The sequence below is a fragment of the Diceros bicornis genome, chromosome 5 (assembly GCF_020826845.1).
Source record: "Diceros bicornis minor isolate mBicDic1 chromosome 5, mDicBic1.mat.cur, whole genome shotgun sequence".
Taxonomy (NCBI): domain Eukaryota; kingdom Metazoa; phylum Chordata; class Mammalia; order Perissodactyla; family Rhinocerotidae; genus Diceros; species Diceros bicornis.
In genome coordinates this window covers 38,840,615-38,865,285 of record NC_080744.1, presented here as the reverse complement: position 1 = coordinate 38,865,285, position 24,671 = coordinate 38,840,615, and the positions used below count along the sequence as shown (strand labels likewise).

Genomic DNA, 24,671 nt, shown 5'->3' with positions numbered 1-24,671 from the left:
TTTCTTGTAGAAGTTTTACAGTTTGGGGTTTTACTTTTAGGTCTCTGATCCATTTTGAGTTCATTTTTTGTGCATGATGTGTGGTAAAGGTTTAAATTCATCTTTTTGTATGTGGATATCCAATTGTCCAGCACAATTTGTTGAAAAGACTATCCTTTCCCCTGTTGAAATTGCCTTGGTAGCTTCCTTGAAAATTAACTGACCATAAACGTAAGGGTTTATTACTGGATTCTCAGATCTGTTCCATTGGTCTATGGGATTATCCTTGCGCCAGTACCACACTCTCCTGATTACTGTAGCTTTATAATATGTTTTAAAATCAGGAAGTATAAGTCATTCAGCCTGTTCTTTTTCAAAATTATTTTGGCTATTCTGGTTCCTTTGTGTTTCCATATAAATTTAAGAATCAGCTTGTCAATTTCTGGAAAAAAAAAGCAGCAGCAGCCTGCTGGGATTTTGATAGGGATTGTGTTGAATCTATAGATCAGTTAGGGGAGAATTCTTTTGTTTGTTTGTTTGTGAGGAGATCAGCCCTTTGCTAACATCTGCCAATCCTCCTCTTTTTTTGCTGAGGAAGACTGGCCCTGGGCTAGCATCCATACCCATCTTCCTCCACTTTATATGGGACGCCGCCACAGCATGGCTTGCCAAGCGGTGCATAGGTGCGCACCCGGGATCCAAACCCGTGAACCCCAGGCCTCCGCAGCGGAGCACGCGCACTTAACTGCTTTTGCCACCGGGCTGGCCCCTAGGGGAGAATTTTTAACATTCACTTGAGTAGAAAGATTATATTAGGAAACTTTTAAAAACTGTCATAAAAGGAGAAGACAACTCAAGATAAAAATGTTATGGTTTCCTTTAAAGCTTATACCTTAGTTTGTAAAATTATAAACTTTTGAAAAATAATTTACCATTCATTGAGTACTCACTGTATGTCACATGGTGGTCTAATTGCTCTATCTGTGTTATCTCACTACAGTCATAAGTTGCTTAATGACAGAGGTACGTTCTGAGAAATGTGTCGTTAGGTGACTTTGTCATTGTGCAAACATCATAGAGTGTGCTTACACAAACCTAGATGGTGTAGCCTACTACACCACATAGGCTGTGTGGTACTAATCTTATGGGACCAGCGTTGTATCTGCGGTCCGTCGTTGACTAAAGTGTTGTTTTGCGGCGCATGATTGTATTTAATCCTGTCTTCACCCCTTAACTCTTTAAAGATAGCAAGGTATAAGGCAGAAGATGTTACATGAAAGACAGTTGGAGGGAAAGTTTTTATATTGTTTCTCTGGTGAAGACATTCTGACTCTAACATTGTCTTTAACAACATAAGGTAGCAAAGAGAACGCTCAGCCTATACCTACGTTTCTCACCTTCACTTGTATTCTCTTTGCTCCAGTTTTCTAAATCATTTCTAAATCTTATACTTCATGGCATATTTACAAAGGATTGTAAAATACTCTGCCAATATATCTATTCCCTTATAAATAGAATACCTCACACATATGTATGAATGTAAATACAAAATGAAAAAGGGAGCAGCTGTTTTGGAGGTGGTGTAGAGAGCAAGTGCTCCTTTGTGAGGTGTGCAGTAATGTAAGCTTGTGGTATAGATTTGGATAGTTGTTGTAAGTAATTATTAATTGTAGGGTGAAAGAGAAGTGGGTATAAATTTTAAGGTACTATTTCCAAAAAGTATAATATGAATTTTCATTTCGATATATGACCATATTTCTGTATTTTGATGTTCTTCTCATCCTTTTAGCTTCTGCCTTTGCTTTAGGAGGCATTGCTTAATGAGAGTTTTATCATGATCTTTCTATAGACAGCTATCGTCTGGTCTTGTGTTCTAGAAGGTCTGATTTCTCTTCACATTGGAGAATGAATAGTATTTCATCTTTCACTACTTATCTCCATTCTGCAGCCGTGCAGTCGGAGATCCTTGTGCATGAAGACAGGTTTGTTCTATGGCCTCGGAGCTGGGTGCCCGGGACGATGGCGGCTGCACTGAGCTGGCAAAGCCCCTCTATCTTCAGTACCTGGAGAGGGCCCTCCGGTTGGACCATTTCCTGCGACAAACGTCTGCCATCTTCAACAGGAATATTTCTAGGTATGCTATTTTATCTTCCCAATATAATGTTTGACCACATTTTTCATTCTAATTATCCCTGTAGATTTTAGAGTTAAAGTATGTTGTGATTTTTGGTATGTTTGATATTTTTTTCTTTCTTCTTTAAAATAAAACACAGCTTGTTCAAAAGATCAATTTCTTCTGTAAAGTGTTCAGTCTACTAACCATAAATTATAATATTTTGCTGGGTCAGCTGTGATTGTGGATTCACCATTCTTCAATTTATAGTGATGAAAGTGAAGATGGACTGGATGACAATAATCCTTTATTGCCCCAGTCTGGAGATCCCTTAATACAAGTTAAAGAAGAACCTCCAAATTCATTGCTTGGTGAAACTTCTGGAGCAAGCAGTTCTGGAATGTTAAATACATACTCACTGAATGGAGTTCTACAGTCAGGTCAGTGTGGTGTGAGATCCCTCTGTGGCCTATTGGTTCTCTTGGGGCAGTTGTCCTTTGATTTTTCTGTGCTTTATGTTTCTTTACACAGAATCGAAATCTGACAAAGGGAATTTATATAACTTCTCTAAATTGAAGAAAAGCAGAAAGTGGCTAAAGGTAAGAGGCAGAATGTTTATAATTCAAATAACCTACTAAAATTACAAATAGAAAGGAAAGTTATTGACTCTGGCATATTGGAGAGATTTTTCTAGACGTGAGTCTTCTAGGTGTGGTTTTTTGAAGAGATTATAAAGAAAAATCTAGAGGACTCAATAAAGTTCATTTTAGCAAACATTTTTGAGTATAAAGTACTTTATGGAGTGAGGGAGTACAACAGTATATCACGTAAGATCCTTGCCCTCACTGGCTCACATTGTACTCAGGATCATTATTATTATTATTATTATTATTATTTTTGTGTGTGAGGAAGATCAGCCCTGAGCTAACATCCATGCCAGTCCTCCTCTTTTTTTTTTTTTGCTGAGGAAGACTGGCTCTGCGCTAACATCTATTGCCAATCCTCCTCCCTTTTTTTTTTTTCTCCCCCCCAAAGCCCCAGTAGATAGTTGTATGTCACAGTTGCATATCCTTCTAGTTGCTGTATGTGGGACGCCACCTCAGCATGGCCGGAGAAGTGGTGCGTCGGTGTGCGCCCGGGATCCGAACCCAGGCTGCCAGGAGTGGAGCGGGCGCACTTAACCACTAAGCCACGGGCCGGCCTGTGTACTCAGGATTGTTAATCTGCTTTTCATCAGTCCTTGAGTAGTTCATTCATTCAACAAGTGTTAATTGAATGCATCCTACGTGCCAGATACTGCTGTAGACAGACAGGGTTCCTGCCCCTGTGGAGCTTACATTCTCATGGAGGGAGGCAGTGAGTAAGCCTGTAAACAAATAAATACGGCTTCTTTAAAGAGATAACTTTTCAACTGATTTCTGAATAATCAGAGACAACTACGTGAACGTTTAAGATAAGAGCATTTCAATCAGAAGGAACAACTGCAAAAGTCCTGAGAAAGGAAGCAACTCTTTCAGTGGAGAAAGAAGGCTGGTGTGGCTGGAGCACAGTGAGTGAGGAGATGGGAGAAGATGAGGTTAGAGAGCCTGATCATGTAGGGCCTTGTATACCATTTGAAGGAGTTTGTATTTTACTCCTGTTACAGCAGTAAGCCATTGGTGTGTTTATAAGCAAAGGAGTGGTATAATCTTATTTACACTGTCATGGCCAAACTGAGTTAAGGATAGTGTTTCTTCTATTGAAACGAATTATTTCTCTATTTCATACTTTTCTTTTGAAGAGCTCAAAGTAATTTAAAGGTACTCTTTCATTATTATCACTAGGCCCTTTAAAAGGTTCATGTGTAAAAGGCCTGATTTGCTTCATATCAGTGAGGCTTTAAGCTGTTGGGAATGCAGAAATCTTTATGTTGAGCCATCACATTTTTAAAAAATTGAAGTATAGTTCACAAGCCATATTTAGTATATTCATAGAGGTTTGTCCAGCCATCACCACTATCTAATTCCAGAACATTTTTATCACTCCAAAAAGAAACTCTGTACTCATTAGCAGTCACTCCCCATTCTCTACTTCCCCCAGCCCCTGACAACCACTAATCTGTTTTCTGTCTCTATGGATTTGCCTATTCTCAACATTTCATATAATGGAATCATGTAATACGTTTCCTTTTGTATCTGGCTTCTTTCACTTAGCATAATGTTTTCAAGGTTTATTCATGTTGTGGTACGTATCAGTACTTCGTTCCTTTTTATGGCTGAATAATATTTCATTATCTGGGTAATAACACATTTTGTTTATCCATTCATCAATTAGTAGATTTTGGGGTTGTTTCTTCTTTATTAGCCATCACAGCTTGCTTTCTATATTCCTTTATACCATCTAGGTAGTTTTTTTGTTTTGTTGAGTTGTTTTGCCTTGGTATTTGACATTAAAGTGCTTTATACTCAAAAATATTTTATATATAGTGTAAGTCCTTAGTGAAATCTAGCCTTGTTGCTGCTTATAGCATTTCCCGTATTTCAGTACTCTTTAGTTTGTGCCCACTAGGTTTAATTGGTGTTGTTTTTCGGTTGAGTTGGTAAACAATAGTATAAGGGAAACTGGAATGACTGCCCTCCAACTGTTTTTGTCATAGTTCTGGGATCTGGAAAAAATGCTTGGATTATAAAGGAATTGCTTCATAGCAGAGGTTTCATTTCCCTTTATTCCCTTTTTCAGAGCATTCTGCTAAGTGATGAGTCCAGTGAGGCAGATTCTCAGAGTGAAGACAATGATGAAGAAGAAGAGGAAGAAGAACTCAATCTCAGCAGAGAAGAACTTCATAACATGTTGCGGCTGCACAAATACAAGAAACTTCACCAGAATAAGTATAGTAAAGACAAGGAGGTAAGAGTTTTTGGAGAAATCTCGGACCTTCATGCTGGGTATTTACCCTCTGGTTTATATTCATTGATAGTACATCATTTTAACTTGATATTCAGATGGTGGTGGTCATTGTTCTAAAAACAGCTTTATTGAAATATATTTCACATACCAAAAAGATTCAGCCTCTTAAAGTGCACAATTTGGTGGTTGTTGGTGTATTCATAGAGTTGTGTAACTATCATCACTATCTATTCCGGAACATTTTCTCACCCCGAAAAGAAACCCCACTCGCCTTAGTGGTTGCGCCTCATTCTCTCCATTCTCCTCAGCCCCAGACAGCCACCAGTCCACTATTTGTCTCTATAAATGTGCCTGTTCTAGGAAATGTCATACAAATGGAACAACATGTCATACAAACGGAACAGTGGCTTCTCTCACTTAGCATAATGTTTTCAAGGTTCATTTATATTGTAGCATGCATCAGAACTTCATTTGTGTTTATTGCCAAATAGTATTTCATTGTGTTGGCACACCACATTTTATTTATCCGTGCATCAGTTAATGGACTAATTGGATTTGTTTCTACTCTTTGGCTATGAATCATAGCTATGAATAGTGAGTTATTTCCACTTTTTGGCTATTATAAATAATGCTGCCATGAAGATTCGTGTACAAGTTTTTGGTGTGGACGTATATTTTCATTTCTCTTGGGTATATACCTTGGAGAGGAGTTGCTGGGTCACATGGTAACTCTATGCTTACCCTTTTGAGGAGTTACCTGACTGTTTTCCAAAGCAGCTGCACCATTTTAAATTCTAGTGGTTACTTTTTAATGCAGTTGCTCTTTGGAAGTGTTCCTATCTTGGAAAAACTCCCTTTCTTCACATAATAACCTTAGATTGATGATAGTTTTAAGTGGCAACTGTTTGAACACTGTTACGAAAATCATCTGATTTTTGTCAGAAGTGTGGCACTTCGGGGGGCCGGCCTGGTGGCGCAAGCGGTTAAGTGTGTGCGCTCCGCTGCAGCGGCCCGGGGTTCGCCGGTTCGGATCCCGGGCGCACACCGACGCACCGCTTGGCAAGCCATGCTGTGGCGGCGTCCCGTATGAAGTGGAAGAAGATGGGCATGGATGTTAGCCCAAGGCCAGTCTTCCTCAGCAAAAAAAAAAAAAAAAGGAGGATTGGCACATGGTAGCACAGGGCTGATCTTCCTCACAAAAAAAAAAAAAAGAAGTGTGGCACCTTTGTACATAATGAGCAATAGTATATTTGAAGACCTAAAAATTTTCCAGCAATTAGTTAAGGTCCAAAGTTAGTTCAGAAAGCTTTGAATAATATACTGAAGGTTATAAACCTGTAGAAGTGATACATTGTAAGATACCCACCTGTTTTGATTTAGACATGGAGTTCCTTATTAAAGTACAGTGCTAAGTCACTTGGTGCTCGAAATATTTAGTCTTTTTTAAAAAATATTTTATTGAGGTCATATTCGTTTATAGCATTGTGTAATTTCAGGTGTACATTATTATGTATCAGTTTCTGTATAGTCTGCATTGTGCTCACCACCAATAGTCTAGTTTTTATCCATCACAATATGTATGTACCCCTCTACTCCTGTCACCCACCATCCCACCCCATCCCCACTGATAACCACTAATCTGTTCTCTTTATCCGTGTGTTTATCTTCCACATATGAGTGAACTCATACAGTGTTAGTCTTTCTCCGTCTGGCTTATTTCGCTTAACATAATACCCTCAAGGTCCATCCATGTTGTTGCAAATGGGACGATTTTGTCTTTTTTAGGGCTGAGTAGTATTCCATTGTTCTTTATCCATTTATCCGTTGATGAGCACTTGGGTTGCTTCCACATCTTGGCTATTGTGAATAATGCTGCAGTGAACATTAGGGTACATAGATCTCTTTGTATTGTTGATTTCAAGTTCTTTGGATAAATACCCAGTAGTAGGGTAGCTGGATCATATGGTATTTCTATTTTTAATTTTTTGAGAAATATCTATACTGTTTTCCTTTGTAGCTATACCAGTTTGCATTCCCACCAGCACTGTATGAGGGTTCCCTTTTCTCTACATCCTCTCCAACGTTTGTTATTTTTTGTCTTGTTAATTGTAGCCATTCTGACAGGTATAAGGTGATATCATTGTAGTTTTGATTTGCATTTCCCTAATAATTAGTGGTGTTGAACATCTCTTCATGTGCCTGTTGGCCATCTGTATGTCTTCTTTGGAAAAATGTCTGTTGATATCCTCTGTCCATTTTTTGATTGGGTTGTTTGTTTTGTTGTTGTTGAGTTATATGAGTTCTTTATATATTTTGGGAATTAACCCCTTGTCATATATATGATTGGCAAATATTTTCTCCCAGTTGGTGGGTTGTCATTTTATTTTGCTCGTGGTTTCCTTTGCCTTGCAGAAGCTTTTTAGTCTGATGTAGTCCTATTTGTTAATTTTTTCTTTTGTTTCTCTTGCATGAGTAGATATGGTATTCGAAAAGATGCTGTTAAGACCACTGTCAAAGACTGTACTGCCTACATTTTCTTCTAGGAGTTTTATGGTTTCAGGTCTTGCATTCAAATCTTTAATCCATTTTGAGTTAATTTTTGTGTATGGTGTAAGATAATGGTTTACTTTCATTCTTTTGCATGTGGCTGTCCAGTTTTCCCAGCACCATTTATTGAAGAGACTTTCCTTTTTCCATTGTATGTTCTTGGCTCTTTTGTTGAAGATTAGCTGTCCGTAGGTATTTGGTTTTATTTATGGACTTTCAATTCTTATTCCATTGATCTGTGTGTCTCTTTTTGTGCCAGTACCTTGCTGTTTTGATTTTGATAGCTTTCTAGTATATATATATATATATATTTTTATTGATGTTTTAATAGTTTATAACATTGTGAAATTTTGGGTTGTACATTTTTGTTTGTCCATCACCATATATATGTCTCCCTTCACCCCTTGTGCCCACCCCCTACCCCCATTGCCCCTGGTAACCACAATACAGTTTTCTCTGTGCATGTGTTGGTTTATATTCCACACATGAGTGAGATCATACAGTGTTTGTCTTTCTCTTTCTGGCTTATTTCGCTTAACATAATACCCTCCAGGCCCATCCATGTTGTTGCAAATGGGACGATTTTGTCTTTTTTTATGGCTGAGTAGTATTCCATTGTATATATACACCACATCTTCTTTATCCATTCATCAGTTGAGGGACACTTAGGTTGCTTCCACTTCTTGGCTATAGTGAATAATGCTGCAATGAACATAGGGATGTATAAGCCTCTTTGGATTGTTGATTTCATGTTCGTTGGATAGATTCCCAGTAAGGGGATAGCTGTATCATAGGGTATTTCTATTTTTAATTCTTTGAGGAATCTCCATACCGTTTTCCATAGAGGCTGCACCAGTTTGCATTCCCACCAGCTGTGTATTGGGGTTCCTGTTTCTCCACATCCTCTCCAACATTTGTTGTTTTTTGTCTTGGTGATTATAGCCATTCTAACGGGCATGAGGTGATATCTTAGTGTTGTTTTGATTTGCATTTCCCTGATTATCAGTGATGTTGAACATCTTTTCATGTGCCTATTGGCCATCTGTATATCTTCTTTGGAGAAGTGTCGGTTCATTTCCTCTGCCCATTTTTTGATCGGGTTGTTTGTTTTTTTGTTGTTCAGTTGTGTGAGTTATTAGATTAACTCCTTGTCAGATATATGTTTTGCAAATATTCTCTCCCAGCTCGTGGGTTGTCTGTTCATCTTGATTCTGGTTTTGTTTGTCTTGTAGAAGCTCTTTAATCTGATGAAGTCCCACTTGCTTATTGTTTCTTTAGTTTCTCTAGTCTGGGTAGGCATGGCATCTGAAAAGATTCCTTTATGACCAGTGTCAAATAGTGTGTTGCCTATATTTTCTTCTTCTGAATTTTATAGTTTCAGGTCTCACCTTCAGGTCTTTGATCCATTTTGAGTTAATTTTTGTGAATGGCGATAGCAGATGGTCCACTTTCATTCTTTTGCATATGGCTGTCCAGTTTTCCCAACACCATTTATTGAAGAGACTTTCCTTTCTCCATTGTACGTTCTTAGCTCCTTTGTCGAAAATTAGCTGTCCGTATATGTGTGGTTTTATTTCTGGGCTTTCAATTCTGTTCCATTGATCTGTGTGTCTGTTCTTGTACCAGTACCGTGCTGTTTTGATTACTATTGCTTTGTAGTATGTTTTGAAGTCAGGGATTGTGATGCCTCCAGCTTTGTTCTTTTTTCTTAGGATTGCTTTAGCTATTTGGGGTCTTTTGTTGCCCCATATGAATTTTAGTATTCTTTTTTCTATCTCCATGAAGAATGTCATTGGGATTCTGATTGGGATTGCATTGAATCTGTAGATTGCTTTAGGTAATATAGACATTTTAACTATGTTTATCCTTCCAATCCATGTGCATGGGATGTCTTTCCATTTCTTTATGTCATCATCGATTTTTTTCAATAATGTCTTGTAGTTTTCATTGTATAGGTCTTTCACCTCCTTGGTAAGATTTATTCCTAGATATTTTATTCTTTTTGATGCAATTGTAAATGGTATTATCTTTTTGAGCTCTCTTTCTGTTAGTTCGTTATTAGCATACAGAAATGTAACTGATTTCTGTAGATTGGTTTTGTACCCTGCGACTTTGCTGTAGTTGTTGATTATTTCTAATAGTTTTCCAACGGATTCTTTAGGATTTTCTATATATAAAATCATGTCATCTGCAAATAGTGAGAGTTTCACTTCTTTGTTGCCTATTTGGATTCCTTTTATTCCTTTTTCTTGCCTAATTGCTCTGGCCAAAACCTCCAGTATTATGTTGAATAGGAGTGGTGAGTGTGGGCAGCCCTGCCTCATTCCTGTTCTCAGAGGAATGGCTTTCAGTCTTTCCCCATTGAGTATGATGTTGGCTGTGGGTTTGTCATAAATAGCCTTTATTATGTTGAGGTACTTTCCTTCTATACCCATTTTGTTGAGAGTTTTTATCATAAATGGATGCTATATGTTGTCAAATGCCTTCTCTGCATCTATTGAGATGACCATGTGGTTTTTATTCTTTGTTTTGTTGATGTGGTTTGTCACGTTGATTGATTTGCGGATGTTGGATCATCCCTGCGTCCCTGGTATAAATGTCACTTGCTCATGGTGTATGGTCTTTTTAATGTATTGCTGTATTCGGTTTGCCAATATTTTGTTGAGGATTTTTGCATCTATGTTCATCAGCGATATTGGTCTGTAATTTTCCTTCTTTGTATTGTCTTTGTCTGGCTTTGGTATCAGGGTGATGTTGGCCTCGTAGAATGATTTAGGAAGTGTTCCATATTCCTCTATTTTTTGGAATAGTTTGAGAAGGATGGGTATTAAATCTTCTTTGAATGTTTGGTAAAATTCACCAGAGAAGCCATCTGGTCCTGGACTTTTATTTTTTGGGAGGTTTTTGATTACTATTTCAATCTCTTTACTTGTGATTGGTCTATTCAGAGTCTCCATTTCTTCTTGGTTCAGTTTTGGGAGGTTGTATGAGTCTAAGAATTTATCCATTTCTTCTAGATTGTCCAATTTGTTGGCATATAATTTCTCGTGGTATTCTCTTATAATCCTTTGTATTTCTGTGATGTCTGTTGTAATTTCTCCTCTTTCATTTCTAATTTTATTTACTTGAGTCTCTTCTCTTTTTTTCTTAGTAAGTCTGGCTAAGAGTTTGTCAGTTTTGTTTATCTTCTCAAAGAACCAACTCTTTGTTTCATTAATGCTTTCTACTGTTTTTTTGGTCTTAATTTCATTTTTTTCTGCTCTGATTTTTATTATTTCTCTCCTTCTGCTGACTTTGGGCTTTGTTTGTTCTTCTTTTTCTAGTTCTGTTAGGTGTAATTTAAGATTGCTTATTTTGGCTTTTTCTTGTTTGTTCAGTGGGCTTGTATCGCTATGAGTTTCCCTCTCAGGACCGCTTTTGCTGCATCTTGTATGATTTGGTATGGCATATTTTCGTTTTTGTTTATTTCCAGATAGTTTTTGATTTCTCCTTTAATTTCATCAATGATACATGGCTTGTTCAGTAGCATGTTGTTTAATCTCCACATTTTTGTCACTTTCCCAGTTTTTTCGTGGTTCATTTCCAGTTTCATAGCATTATGGTCTGAAAAGATGCTTGTTACGATTTCAATCTTCTTAAATTTATTGAGGCTTGCTTTGTTTCCCAACATATGGTCTATCCTTGAGAATGTTCCATGCACGCTTGAGAAGAATGTGTAGTCAGATGTTTTTGGATGGTTTGCTCTGTATCTGTCTACTAGGTCCATCTCATCCAGTTTTTCATTTAGGTGCACTATTTCTTTATTGACTTTTTATCTGGATGATCTATCCATTGATGTAAGTGGGGTGTTAAGTTCCCCTACTATTATTGTGTTGTTATTAATGTTTCCTTTTAGATTTGTTAATAGTTGGCTTTATGTACTTTGGTGCTCCTATGTTGGGTGCATATATATTTATAAGTGATAAGTCTTGGTGGAGTTTCCCTTTTACCATTATATATTTCCCTTCTTTGTCTCTTTTAACCTGTTTTATCTTGAAGTCTACTTTGTCTGATCAGACATGTCTGATATGTCTGCTTTCTTTTGTTTGCCATTAGCTTGGAGTATTGTCTTCCATCCTTTCACTCTGAGCCTGTGCTTGTCTTTAGAGCTGAGATGTGTTTCCTGGAGGCAGCATATTTTGGGTCTTGCTTTTTAATCCATCCTGCCGCTCTCTATCTTTTGATTGGAGAGTTCAATCCATTTACATTTAGGGTAATTATTGATACATGAGGGCTTAATGTTGCTATTTTGTCACTTATTTTCCGGTTCTTTTGCATTTCCTTTGTTTCTTGTCTCATTTCTTTTGGACTGCCAATTCAGTTTGGTGGTTCTGTCTTATAACTCTTCTAGTTTTTTCTTTGTTTATCATATGTGATTTTGTTTTGATTATTTGTTTAGTGGTTACCTTGAGGTTTGTATAAAAAATCTTGTGTATGAGATAGTCCATTATCTGATGGCCTATTTCCTTATACTAAGTCAATTCAATCACTGTCCTCTTACCCTTCTAAGTCGTTCTTGTTATACCTTATTTTATCTTGTGTTGTGGGTGTGTGTTTACAGTGATGACGTTATATTTATTTTTGGTGAATTCCTTCCTTTGATCTTTGATTTTGGTATTTAAGTGGTTGCTAACCTATTCCGGTAAAGATCTGTTATTTTTCTGATTTTGTCTACCTATTTTTATCCTTGCTCCAAGCTTTGTATTCCCTTTGTTTTCTTTTTTTCAGGGGTGAGGGCCGCCTTGAGTATTTCTTGTAGTGGGAGTCTCGTGGCCATGAAGTCCCTTAGCTTTTGTTTATCTGGGAAAGTTACTATTTCTCCATCATATTTGAAGGAAATTTTTGCTGGATAGAGTATTCGTGGCTGAAAGTTTTTGTCTTTCAGTATTTTGAATATATCATTCCAGTCTCTCCTAGCCTGTAAAGTTTCTGTTGAGAAATCCACTGAGAGCCTGATGGGAGTTCCTTTGTACGTTATTTTTTGTTTTTGTCTAGCTGCCCTTAATATTGTTTGTTTGTCATTGACTTTGGCCAGCCTTACCACTACATGTTGTGGAGTAGGCCTTTGCCTGTTGACGTATTTAGGTGACCTGTTGGCTTCACTTACTGGTATTTCCTGCTCCTTCCCCAGGTTTGGGAAGGTCTCAGCTATTATTTCCTTGGATAGGCTCTCTGTTCCTCTTTCCCTCTCTTCTCCCTCAGGAATACCTGTAATTCTTATGTTACATTTCCTAATAGAGTCAGATATTTCTTGGAGACTTTCTTCATTTCTTTTTAGTCTTAGTTCTGTCTCCTCTTCTATCTGGAGCATATCTATATTCCTATCCTCTATAGTGCTAATTCTTTCCTCCATATTGTCAGCTCTGTTCTTTAAAGATTCCAGATTCTCCTTTATCTCCTCCATTCTCTTCTTCATCTCCATCAGTACTGATTGGTTTTTCTTTATGATTTCAATCTCTTTTGTGAAGAAACTCCTAATCTCATTGAATTGTTTGTCTTTTCTTGTATTTTGTTGAGTTTTTTTATGATAGCTGTTTTGAAATCTCTGTCGTTTAGGTTATGTATTTCTGTGTCTTCAGGGTTGGTTTCTGGGTGCTTGTCATTTTCCTTCTGGTCTGGTGATTTCACGTATATTTGCATTGTGGTTCCTGTATTGGCTTTCTTTTTCCTCGTCCTGGAAATATCTGGTTGCAATTTCCACTGCCACCACCGTGTGGGGGTTAAGGGCTGTGTAATCTGAGCCCCCTGTGCTCTGCCCCAGCTATTTGCTGTGGTCGGCTGACTGCTTGGTCTGGTCTGGTCGGCTGAGCTGCAGTGACCGGCATGCGGCGAGGGGGCTCTCTCTTTTCCACTGGGTCCCTGGCCTGGAGGGCTTCTTGCTCGCCCCTCATTATCCACTCTACTGGGGTGCTCAGATGTTGATGGTAGCCCTGTAGCTGTTCTGAGACCTCTATGTGGGAGTTTCCCACTGGCTGAGAGAGCCTGAAGAGCTATGGTTTCCCCAAAGAGGGCCGCCCCTCCCCCCTCTCTGGGAGCCGCGCGGACTGGGATTGCTGATCTGATGGGGAGGGAGAGGAGTTTTGTTTACCTCTCCCCACTTTCTTCGGGGGCCCAGCATGTTCCCCTCTCAGATGTGCGGCAGTGTGGATCCTTCCGATCTTGCTTTTCACTGTCTAGGAGTCTGTTGTTGGTCTGTGACTGTTCCTTTTGTTTTGTCTTATCAGGGGAAGAGTTTGCAGGAAAGCTCACTCCGCCGTGACACTGACGTTACTCTCAGCTTTCTGGTATATTTTGAAGTCAGGGATTGTGATGTCTCCAGCTTTGTTCTTTTTTCTCAGAATTGCTTTGGCTATTGAAGGTCTTTTGTTCCATATAAATTTTGGGATTCTTTGTTCTATTTCTGTGAAGAATGTCATTGGGATTCTGATTGGGATTGCAATGAATCTGTAGATTGCGCTAAGTAATATGGACATTTTAACTATGTTTATTTTTCCAATCCATCAGTGTGGAGTATCTTTCCATTTCTTTAAGTCTTCTTTGATTTCTTTCATTAATGTCTTATAGTTTTCAGTGTATAGGTCTTTCACCTCCTTGGTTAAGTTTATTCCTAGATGTTTTATTCTTTTTGTTGCGATTGTAAATGGAATTGTATTCTTGAATTCTCTTTCTGCTAGTTCATTATTGGTATATAGAAATGCAGCTGATTTTTTTAAGTTGATTTTGTACCCTGCCACTTTGCTATGATTGTTGATTATTTCTAATAGTTTTCTGGTGGATTCTTTAGGATTTTCTATATATAGAATCATGTCATCCACAAACAGAGTTTCACTTCTTCCTTTCCAATTTGGATACCTTTTATTTCTTTTTCTTGCGTAATTGCTCTGGCGAAAACCTCTAGTACTATGTTGACTAGGAGTGGCAAGAGTGGGCACCCTTCTCTTGTTCCTGTTCTCAGAGGGATGGCCTTCAGTTTTTTGCCGTTAAGTATGATGTTGGCTGTGGGTTTGTCAGATGTGGCCTTTATTGTGTTGAGGTGTTTTCCTTCTATACCCATTTTATTGAGAGTTTTTATCATAAATGGTTGTTGGATCTTGTCGAATGTTTTCTCTGCATCTATTGAGATGATCATGTGATTTTTATTCCTCGTTTGGTTAATGTGGGGTATCACATTGATTGATATGTGGCTGTTGAACCATCCCTGCATCCCTGGTATAAATCCCACTTGATCATGGTGTATGATCCTTTTAATGTATTGCTATATTTGATTTGCCAATATTTTGTTGAGGATTTTTGCATCTATGTTCATCAACAATACTGGCCTTTAATTTTCCTTCTTTGTGTTGTCCTTGCCTGGTTTTGGTATCAAGGTAATGTTGGCCTCATAGAATGAGTTAGGAAACGTTCTATCTTCTTCAGTTTTTTTGGAGTAGTTTGAGAAGGATAAGTATTAAATCTTTTCTGAGTGTTTGGTAGAATTCTCCAGAGAAGCTCTGTGGTCCTGGACTTTTGATTTTGGGAGATTTTTGAGTATTATTTCAGTCTCTTTACTTGTGATTGGTTTTTTTAGATTGTCTATTTCTTCTTGATTCAGTTTTGGGAGGTTGTACAAGTCTAAGAATTTATCCATTTCTTTTAGTTTATCCAATTTGTTGGCATATAGTTTTTCATAGTATTCTCTTATAATCCTTTGTATTTCTTTGGTATCTGTTGTAATTTCTCCTCTTTCATTTTTAATGTTATTTATTTGAGCCTTCTCTCTTTTTTTCTTAGTAAATCTGGCTAAGAGTTTGTCAATTTTGTTTATCTTCTCAAAAAACCAGCTCTTAGTTTCATTGATCCTTTCTATTGTTTTTTTGGTTTCTATTTCATTTATTTCTGCTCTAATTTGTATTATTTCCCTTCTTCTGCTGACTTTGGGCTTTGTTCTTCTTTTTGTAGTTCTGTTAGGTGTAGTTTAAGATTACTTATTTGGGATTTTTCTTGTTTTTTGAGGCAAGCCTGTATTACTATAAATTTCCCTCTTAGTACTGCTTTTGCTGCATTCCATAAGAGTTGGTATGTTGTGTTTTCATTTTCATTTTTCTCCAGGTATTTTTTGATTTCTCCTTTGATTTCTTCGTTGATCCAGTGGTTGTTCAGTAGCGTGTTGTTTAGTCTCCACATATTTGTGACTTCCCAGCCGTTTTCTTGTGGTTGATTTCTAGTTTCATAGCATTGTGGTTGGAAACGATGCTTGATATGATTTCAGTCTTCTTAAATTTATTGAGACTTGCCTTGTTTCCCAGCATATGGTCTATCTTTCAGAGTGTCCCATGTGCACTTGAGAAGAATGTGTATTCTGTTGTTTTTGGATGAAATGTCTATATATATCTGTCAAGTCCATCTTGTCTAGTATTTCATTTAAATCCACTGTTTCCTTGTTGACTTTCTGCCTGGATGTTCTATCCATTGATGTAAGTGGGGTGTTGAGGTCTACTACTGTTATTGTATTGCTGGCAATTTCTCTCTTTAGGTCTGATAATAGTTGCTTTATATACTTTGGTGCTCCTGTGTTAGGTGCATATGTATTCTTAAGTGTTACGTCCTCTTGGTGGAATGTCCCCTTTATCATTATGTACTGCCCCTTTTTGTCTCTTATTGTCTTTTTTATCTTGAAGTCTGTTTTGTCTGATATAGGTATGGCAACACCTGCTTTCTTTTGCTTGCCATTTGCTTGGAGTATCATCTTCCATTCCTTCACCCTGAGCCTGTATTTGTCTTTAGAGCTGAGATGTGTTTCCTGGAGGCAGCATATTATTGGGTCTTGTTTTTTTTTTTTTTAATTTTATTTATTTATTTTTCCCCAGTAGATAGTTGTATGTCATAGTTGCACATCCCTCTAGTTGCTGCATGTGGGATGCGGCCTCAGCATGGCCAGAGAAGCGGTGTGTCAGTGCCTGCCTGGGATCCGAACCCGGGCCGCCAGCAGCGGAGTGCGCGTACTTAACCACTAAGCCACGGGGCCGGCCCTAGGTCTTGTTTTTCAATCCATCCAGCCACTCTCTGTCTTTTGATTGGAAGATTCAATCCATTTACATTTAGAGTGATTATTGATATATGAGAGCTTAATACTGCTATGTTATCTCATTTTCCAGTTGTTCTATATTTCCCTTATTTCTCTTCCCTTGTATTTCTGACTGCCATTTCAGTTTGGTTTTCTGTGATGGTTTTCTCTTTATTTATGATTTGTGGCTCTGCTCTGATTTTTTGTTCTGTGGTTACCATGAGGGTTGTATACAAGGTCTCATAGATGAGATAGTCCGTTTTCTGATAGCCTCATCTCCATTAGCCTAAGCAGGTTCCCTCCCTTTCCTCTTCTCCTGAATTATTGTTGTCTCAGATTGTTCTTTTTTGTGTTGTGAGTTTGTGACAAAATTGAAATGTTTATAGTTATTTTTGATACTTTCTTTATCTTTTATGTCGTAATTGTTTACTAACCTATTCTGATATAGAGCTGTAATTTTCTGATTCTGTATGTTTATTTCCTTGCTCAAAGTTTTATACACCTTTGCTTTTCAGTTTCAGATCAGAGAGCTCCTTTCAGCGTTTCTTGTAAGGCCAGCCTAGTGGTGATGAACTCCCTCAGCTTTTGTTTATCTGGGAAAGCTTTTATTTCTCCATCATATCTGAAGGATAGTTTCCTTGGATAGAGTATTCTTGGCTGAAAGTTTTTGTCTTTCAGTATTTTGAAATCATTCTGTTTTCTCCTAGCATGTAAGGTTTCTGTGAGAAATCTGCTGAAAACCTGATAGGGGTTCCTTTGTAGGTTATTTTCTTCTGCCTTGCTGCCCTTAATATTTTTTCTTTCTTATTGACTTTGCCAGTTTTACAGTTACATGCCTTGGAGAAGGTCTTTTTGCATTGATGTAATTAGGAGTTCTATTGGCTTCATGTACTTATAAGTCCAGTTCCTTCTCCAGGTTTGGGAAGTTCTCAGCTATTATTTCTTTGAACAAGCTCTCTGCTCCTTTCTCCCTCTGGAATACCTATAATCCTTATGTTGCTTTTCCTAATTGAGTAGGATATTTCTCAGAGAATTTCTTCATTTTTAAAAAATCTTAGTTCTCTCTCCTCCTCCACCTGAAGCATTTCTGTATTTCTGTCCTCTAAATCACTAATTCTGTCCTCCATAACATCAGCCTTATTTATTTTTTTTGTGAGGCAGCTTGACCATGAGCTAACATCTATTGCTAGTCTTTCTCTTTTTGCTGAGGAAGATTGGCCCTGAGCTAACATCTGTGCCCATCTTCCTCTATTTTGTATATAAGATGCCACCACAGCATGGCTTGATGAGTGGTGTGTCAGTCCGCGCCGGGGATCTGAACTCGCGAACCCCAGGCCACCGAAGTGGAGCATGCAAACTTAACCACTACACCGCTGGGCCAGCCCCTAGCCTTATTTTTTATGGCTTCTGGATTATTTTTTATCTCATTAATTTTGTTCTTCATATCCAGAATTTCTTTTTGGTTCTTTTTTTAGAGTTTCAATCTCTTGGGTGAAGTATTCCTTCTGCTCATTAATTTTATTCCTGAGCTCATTGAACTGTCTCTGAGTTTTCTTTTAACTCATTGAGTTTCTTTGTGACAACTATTTTGAATTCTCTGTCATTTAGATTGTAAATTTCTGTGACTTCAGGATTGGTTTCTGGAGACTTGTCATTTTCCTTCTTCTCTGAACTCTTACTGTGGTTCTTCATGGTGTTTGATGAATTGATCCTTTGCCAGCACATTTGTGGTAGTATCAGGTCGTAGATTCCATAGTATCAGGTCGTAGATTCCATCTGCCACCATTGGGTGGGAGGAATGTGGCGGGGGCAGAAGCTGTGTTTTCTGATCCTACCCTGTCTGCTGGAAGTTGTGCCAGTAGTGCTGCTCTGCGTTTGCACGCTGGCCACAGCTGCTTGGCAGGTCACGCACACGTGTGCAGGTGGGCCTCTTTGCTCTGCTAGTGGGTCACTCTCCTGCAGGTGAGACCAGTGAACTGCTGTGTTAGGCGGGAGGGGAGGGGTCTTTTCTTTCAAGCCTGGGCTGGCTCTGCACTTCTGGGTGGTTCAGCTGAGCTGCTGTGCTTTGTGGGTGGGGCTCCTTCACAGGGGCTGAACCACTGCTACTTGGTGGGGAGCTTTTCCACTGGCAGGGCCACCATGGTATGGTGGGCACTCCCATTGTCTGGGCTACCACTCCGAAAGTGTTTGCATGCAGGCCGGGCTGCCCCTACCTCATCTTATAGTCGTGCCAGCTGCTGTGTGAGGACCCGCTACCTGGATCACTGCCACCAGGGAGGGGTTGGGGTTGGGGTCGGGGTCTGTGTCTGCTCACCTAGTTCCACTGCTTCCCGGGGATCTAGTCCACCCACCTTCAGATGTATGGCTGCGTGGATCTCTCAGGCATCCTGTTGTGCTGTGTGGGGAATCCTCTGTTGGTTAATGAATGTCTGTTTAGTTGTAACTTACAAGGGAGAGACAAACTCACTCCACCATGATGCTGACGTCACTTTAGTTGATCTTTTTTTGTTTGAAGTAAAACATACTTTTGGGAAAATTTTTTTTTTTTCAGATTTTAACTATACAGCTCAATGAATGCTCATTTAATTTTCACCTTTGACAGAGGACTTTTTAATAGTTTTCCATGTTGGTCTTCTATCCTAGTTTCAGTCCTTGGACAACTCATTTGGCTATAATCCAGGAGAGAGATTCAACAGTGGACTACCTAATTTTAATTTGTATTCATATTTATTCATTAGTAATAAGTGAGACAAAATTAATGTGAGCTGTGGAGGTCAATTTAAATGAAATGTTTGAAAGGATTACTCCCTGGACAGAAAAAGAGATTATTCATATGTTAGAATTCTAGCAATATAGACACTATCCATAATATTGTCAGACTCTCTTAATGGGAGATGAACAGAGAAAAGACTTGAAAGATTGGAGAATTGGGATGGCTGGTGATTATTTGAACCAAATATAAGACTATAAGCCAGAATAGCAGGCATCAGAAACCTTAGTAAATCTGAGGGCTTATTGGTAATAGAAATATGGTTTATTTCTTGTTGATGAATTCCAAGAGGAGACCTTTGTACAATGAAGTACATCTTTCAAATATATGTCAGGACTAAGTGAGTATTCTGGTGGAGATTCAGAAGCATGAAGGGTTTTCCTTTCTTAACTTATTTCCAGCAGCTTATAGCCAAGGAACCTATTTTGTTTTGATGTTAGGGAAATAATTCACTTGGAGTACTAAATCTTTATTGATAGTCTCTTTGTGGGAAGAAGACCATATTTGGGAGCTATGGTGTTTCTTTGGCTCAACTTTCTATAGTAAAGATGATTTGAAGGCTGTGCTGTAGAATACAGACAGGCCATTCTAAGCATCACTGTCTTTGCCTGCTTCAGTTGCAGCAATACCATTACTACAGTGCAGGCCTGCTTTCCACATATGACCCTTTCTATGAGCAACAACGGCACCTACTTGGACCCAAAAAAAAGAAATTCAAGGAGGAAAAGAAACTCAAAGGTGAGCATATTGACCTGTCTTCCACAATTAACTCATTCTTAATTTCAGGATTGTATTTGGCCTCCTGGTGCATTTGGACTTTACACATAATCCATGTAATAGAAATTTGCTTTATCTGAAAAACCATAGTCTCCTCTAATTAGTAGTAAGTATTATTAACCTCATTTCGTATGTGGTTTATGGTGTTTTCTAGAATTATAAAGACATAAGAACTACAGATTCCCAGCCAAAGGTTTAAGCCAATTAATTCATTCCTTTTTTTCTTGTACATACTCTCCAAAAGTTGAAAATGTTCTGGGAGAGGAAGAAGTGGATTATGCACAGGGAAGTATGGAGAGTGACCTAACGTGTTTGGAATAAGTTATAATTGTTATCGTCTGTGTTGATTTAAAATAGATCACCTCCTGATGATGTTCTGTAGTGTTTGTTTGCAAGTTTTCCAGGACATGTCCTTTCCTCTCTTACTGAGCTCTAAGCAGCTGGAAATCAGGAAGGAAATAGGAACGGAAAGTTTTAAACTATCTGTACAAGGCAGATTTTATTCCCCTGAGGGTATGAACTCTACTCAGACTCTTCAGTCTTCTTGCCCTCTTTCTCCCATATTCTCCTTGTTTGTCTCTGTATTTTCTCCTTCTCCACACCATCCCTCTCAAATTAGGTTTTTGTTCCATGTATGATTTTCTCTTCATAGGTCTTAGTGTCATATCAGTTAATGCATTTTTTTCTTTCTCTGTTATTTCTCTTTAGTCACCTTGACTTGCCACCAAGTAGAAATGTTTCCTTCCTTTTGACCATTACTTGAATCCATGATACTTCATAAACCTCCTTTCCTGTTGTTGGGTTCAAAAGAAATTCAGTTCTTAGGTTTTATTCTCTGTTTCTCTTTCATGAAAAAGAGAGTGTGTTCTTTTCCAAGGCAGTGAGATCTTCCTCTTGGACTATTCCTGGGTCTAAATAGATAAAGGGATAAACATTGCCAGCCTCAGGTGGAGTGAGGAAAGAACCTTGAATTTTCTTAAAGTGATGAGGTTATTTTTGTGGCTGTCTCCTGTGGAAGGGAAGAAATAGAACCTTCTGAGAGTCTGTTTCCTTTACAGCTAAATTGAAAAAAGTGAAGAAAAAAAGGCGGAGGGATGAAGAACTTTCCTCCGAAGAATCCCCTCGTCGCCACCACCACCAGACCAAAGTCTTTGCCAAGTTCTCTCATGATGCACCTCCTCCTGGCACCAAGAAGAAGCACTTATCCATTGAGCAGCTTAATGCTCGTCGCAGGAAAGTATGGCTTAGCATTGTGAAAAAGGAACTACCAAAGGTAAGCAAGTGCCTCCAGTATAGGAGATGGCAAGAATGTTTCCTCTCCCTGCCCTCTAAAGAGGAGCTGTGAGAGCTAGGTACCTTCACAGAGTTCAGAAAGGAGACTCATTTATTGGAATTAAGAGAATGGTAGTTAATAACTATTGTTGGAATAACTGAATAGTAGTCTCTTCAGTTAACTATTTTTCTGGATTTTGATCAGAATTCACAAGACAGTTAATTGTTGTGTGATGCTTCTTGGCCAAAAAAATGGAAGAAAACCTGTTTGAGGAAGGAACATACTTTTCTTACTTACAGCAATAGAGATTTGAAGCAAATTGAGAAGTGATAATGGAAGAAATTAAAATGGTGGAGATATGTTTCTTAGAGAATTTATAAATATTTGGATGTTATGAAGAAGTGCAGGCATTAGAAGAAAACATGAATGGTTCAAGAGAAACATGTATAAGCATTCTTTTTGCTCTTTTAATTTGTTTGGTTTTGATAACATTTTATTTTGATATAATTTCAAACTTAAAAGTTGCAGGAATAGTGCAAGAAATATTCATATACTGTTTACTCAGATTCACCAGTTGTTTGCATTTTACCTGGTTAATTGCCTGATTATAAATTGAGCGCAATTCTAATAGAAATATGAACAGGATATTTTATGAATTTAGAAAAGTTGATACTCAACTCTATGGAAAAAGTCAATAATCAACAATTGATAAGGAAACACTGAAAAAGCCTCACCATACTATATTTCTACTATAAAACCTCTGTAATTAAAACATTGTCATACTGGCACATGAATAGGCAAATAGACCCACAGAATAGACTATGGAATTTGTAATAAATGGTGCTGGGACAACTGGGTAGCCATTTGGAAAAAGAAAATTAGATCTGTATCTCACCATATACTCCAAATGGATTAGAGATCTCAAGGTAAAAAATGAAACCATAGGAATACTAGAAGAAAATGATTGCATTCCTAATTAACCTTTGAGTAGGAAAAGACTTTCTATGACTCAACATCCAGAGGCAATAAAAAGAAATAGTGATAAATCTAACCATATAAAAGTATATTTTTGTGTGACAAAAGACAGCTGACGAATTGGGAGACATTATTTACATTGTATATCACAGTCAAAGGGCTATTATCTCTAATATGTAAAGAACTGTTAAAAATTGTGAGACGGGGTGGGCCTGGTGGCGCAAGCGATTAAGTGCGTGCTCCACTGCAGTGGCCTGGAGTTTGCCAGTTCGGATCCTGAGCACACACCGATGCACCGCTTGTTAGGCCATGCCGTGGCGGCGTCCCATATAAAGTAGAGGAAGATGGGCACGGATGTTAGCTCAGGGTTGGTCTTCCTCGCCAGTAAATAAATAAATAAATAAATATAAGTAAATAAATAAATAAAAATACTTACTAAAAAAAAAAAATTATGAGGACCACAAATTCAATAGACAAATGAAAATGACATGAATAGACAATACCCAAGGAAAGATATAAAGATGGCCCTCAAACATATTTAAAAAGTTCGTCTGTCATATTTGAGTAATACAAATCAAAATAACACCTAGATACCATTTGTCACCCATCACAACTGGCAAAAATTTTTAAATATGACAACACATTCTGTTAAGGAGGCTGTGGGGAAACAGGCACTCTCATACGTTGCTGCTAGGAATGCAAGTTAGAGAGAACTGTGCTAGAGGGAAAGTTGGCAGCATCTAATAATCTACATACACATTTACCTTTCAAACTGGCACTCCCACTTCTAGGAATCTACCTAGATGATCAAAGTAAACATCACTAGTAATAGAAATTTTGACATCATGAACTCCTTGATGTGATGCACTGTGAAGAATGTATCATTTCTGTGGTATTCTTGCCAAAATGCATGTCATTCCAATCATCAGAAAACCACAAATTTTGGACATTTTACAGAATAACTGGTTGGTGCTTTTCAAAAGTGTCAAGGACATGAAAGAGAAAGATTGAGGAAATGTTACATATGGAAAGAGACTAAGGGGAAAAGCAACTAAATGCAAGGTGGGATCTTGTATAGGGTTGTGGAACAGTAAAACAGTATTAGCAGAAAAATTGTGGACATTCAAATAAGACCTGTAGTTTAGTTAATAATATTTTACCAGTTTTAATTTCCTTTCTTAATAATTATACTTTAGTTGTATAAGATGCTAAAATTAGGGAAAGAATGGGGAGGGATGTAAAGGAACTCTGTACCGTTTTTTGCAACTTTTCTGTAAGTCTAAAATTAGTTCAAAACAGAAAGTTTTTAAACATATATGGCAAGAATAATGCAAGGAATACCATGTATCCTTTATTCATATTTAGCAATTGTTTGCCTCGCCTCATTTGCTTTTGTTATATAAATGCAGACCTTTTTTCTCGCTCATTTTGAGGGTTAGTTTGAGACTTCGTGCTAAACTTACTCCTAATAACGCAATGTGTATTTCCTAAGAAAAAGGACGTCTAGGGCGGGCCTGGTGGCGCAAGCGGTTAAGTGCGTGAGCTCCGCTGCGGCAGCCCGGGGTTCGCCGGTTCAGATCCTGGGCACGCACCGACGTACTGCTTGGCAAGCCATGCTGTGGTGGCGTCCCATCTAAAGTGGAGGAGGATGGGCGCAGATGTTAGCCCAGGGCCAGGGGTCAGCAAAAAAAGAGGAAGATTGGCAGATGTTAGCACAGGGCTGATCTCCTTACACAAAAAAAATAAAAATAAAAAAAGTTAAAGGACGTCTTCTCACATGTAACCATAGTGCAGTTATAAAAATTATTATCTGATCCCCAGACCATATTCGGATTTTATCAGTTGTCTCAATAATGTCCTTTATAGCATGTTTTTATTTTCCTGATTTAATCTAGGATCCAATCTAGGACTACATGTTACATTTAGTTGTCACGTCTCTTTAATCTCTTTTAATCTGAAACAATTCCTCTGTCTTCATCTTACATGACATTGTTATTTTCATGAAGAGTATAGGCATGTTGTTTTGTAGAATGTTTCTGAATTTGGGTTTGTATGATGTTTCCTCATGATTAGATTTGGGTTATGCTTTTTGGGCAGGATTACCAGAGGGATGATGTGTCCTTCTTGGTATATCACAGCAGGAGGTACATGACACATCTGTCCCATTATTGATGATATTAGCTTTGATCCCTTGGTATGGGGGTGCTTCTCTACTGTACAATTACTGTTTTTTCCCTGCATAGCAATTAGTAAGTCTTTCTGGAGAGGG

The 24,671-nt window shown here is 38.2% G+C and overlaps 1 protein-coding gene across 5 annotated transcripts in view; it reads left to right on the top strand.

Moving 5' to 3' along the window:
• Positions 1–24,671, top strand: part of INO80 (INO80 complex ATPase subunit) — a 128,284-nt gene that overhangs the window by 25,242 nt on the left and 78,371 nt on the right. For all 5 annotated transcript variants that reach the window (XM_058541268.1, XM_058541267.1, XM_058541264.1 and 2 more), the window contains exons 2-7: positions 1,928–2,113; positions 2,363–2,532; positions 2,624–2,691; positions 4,811–4,978; positions 19,995–20,115; positions 21,213–21,427. In XM_058541268.1, the coding sequence (XP_058397251.1) occupies positions 1,971–2,113; positions 2,363–2,532; positions 2,624–2,691; positions 4,811–4,978; positions 19,995–20,115; positions 21,213–21,427 (885 nt within the window). In that variant the 5' untranslated portion in view covers positions 1,928–1,970. The remainder of the gene's footprint in view (positions 1–1,927; positions 2,114–2,362; positions 2,533–2,623; positions 2,692–4,810; positions 4,979–19,994; positions 20,116–21,212; positions 21,428–24,671) is intronic.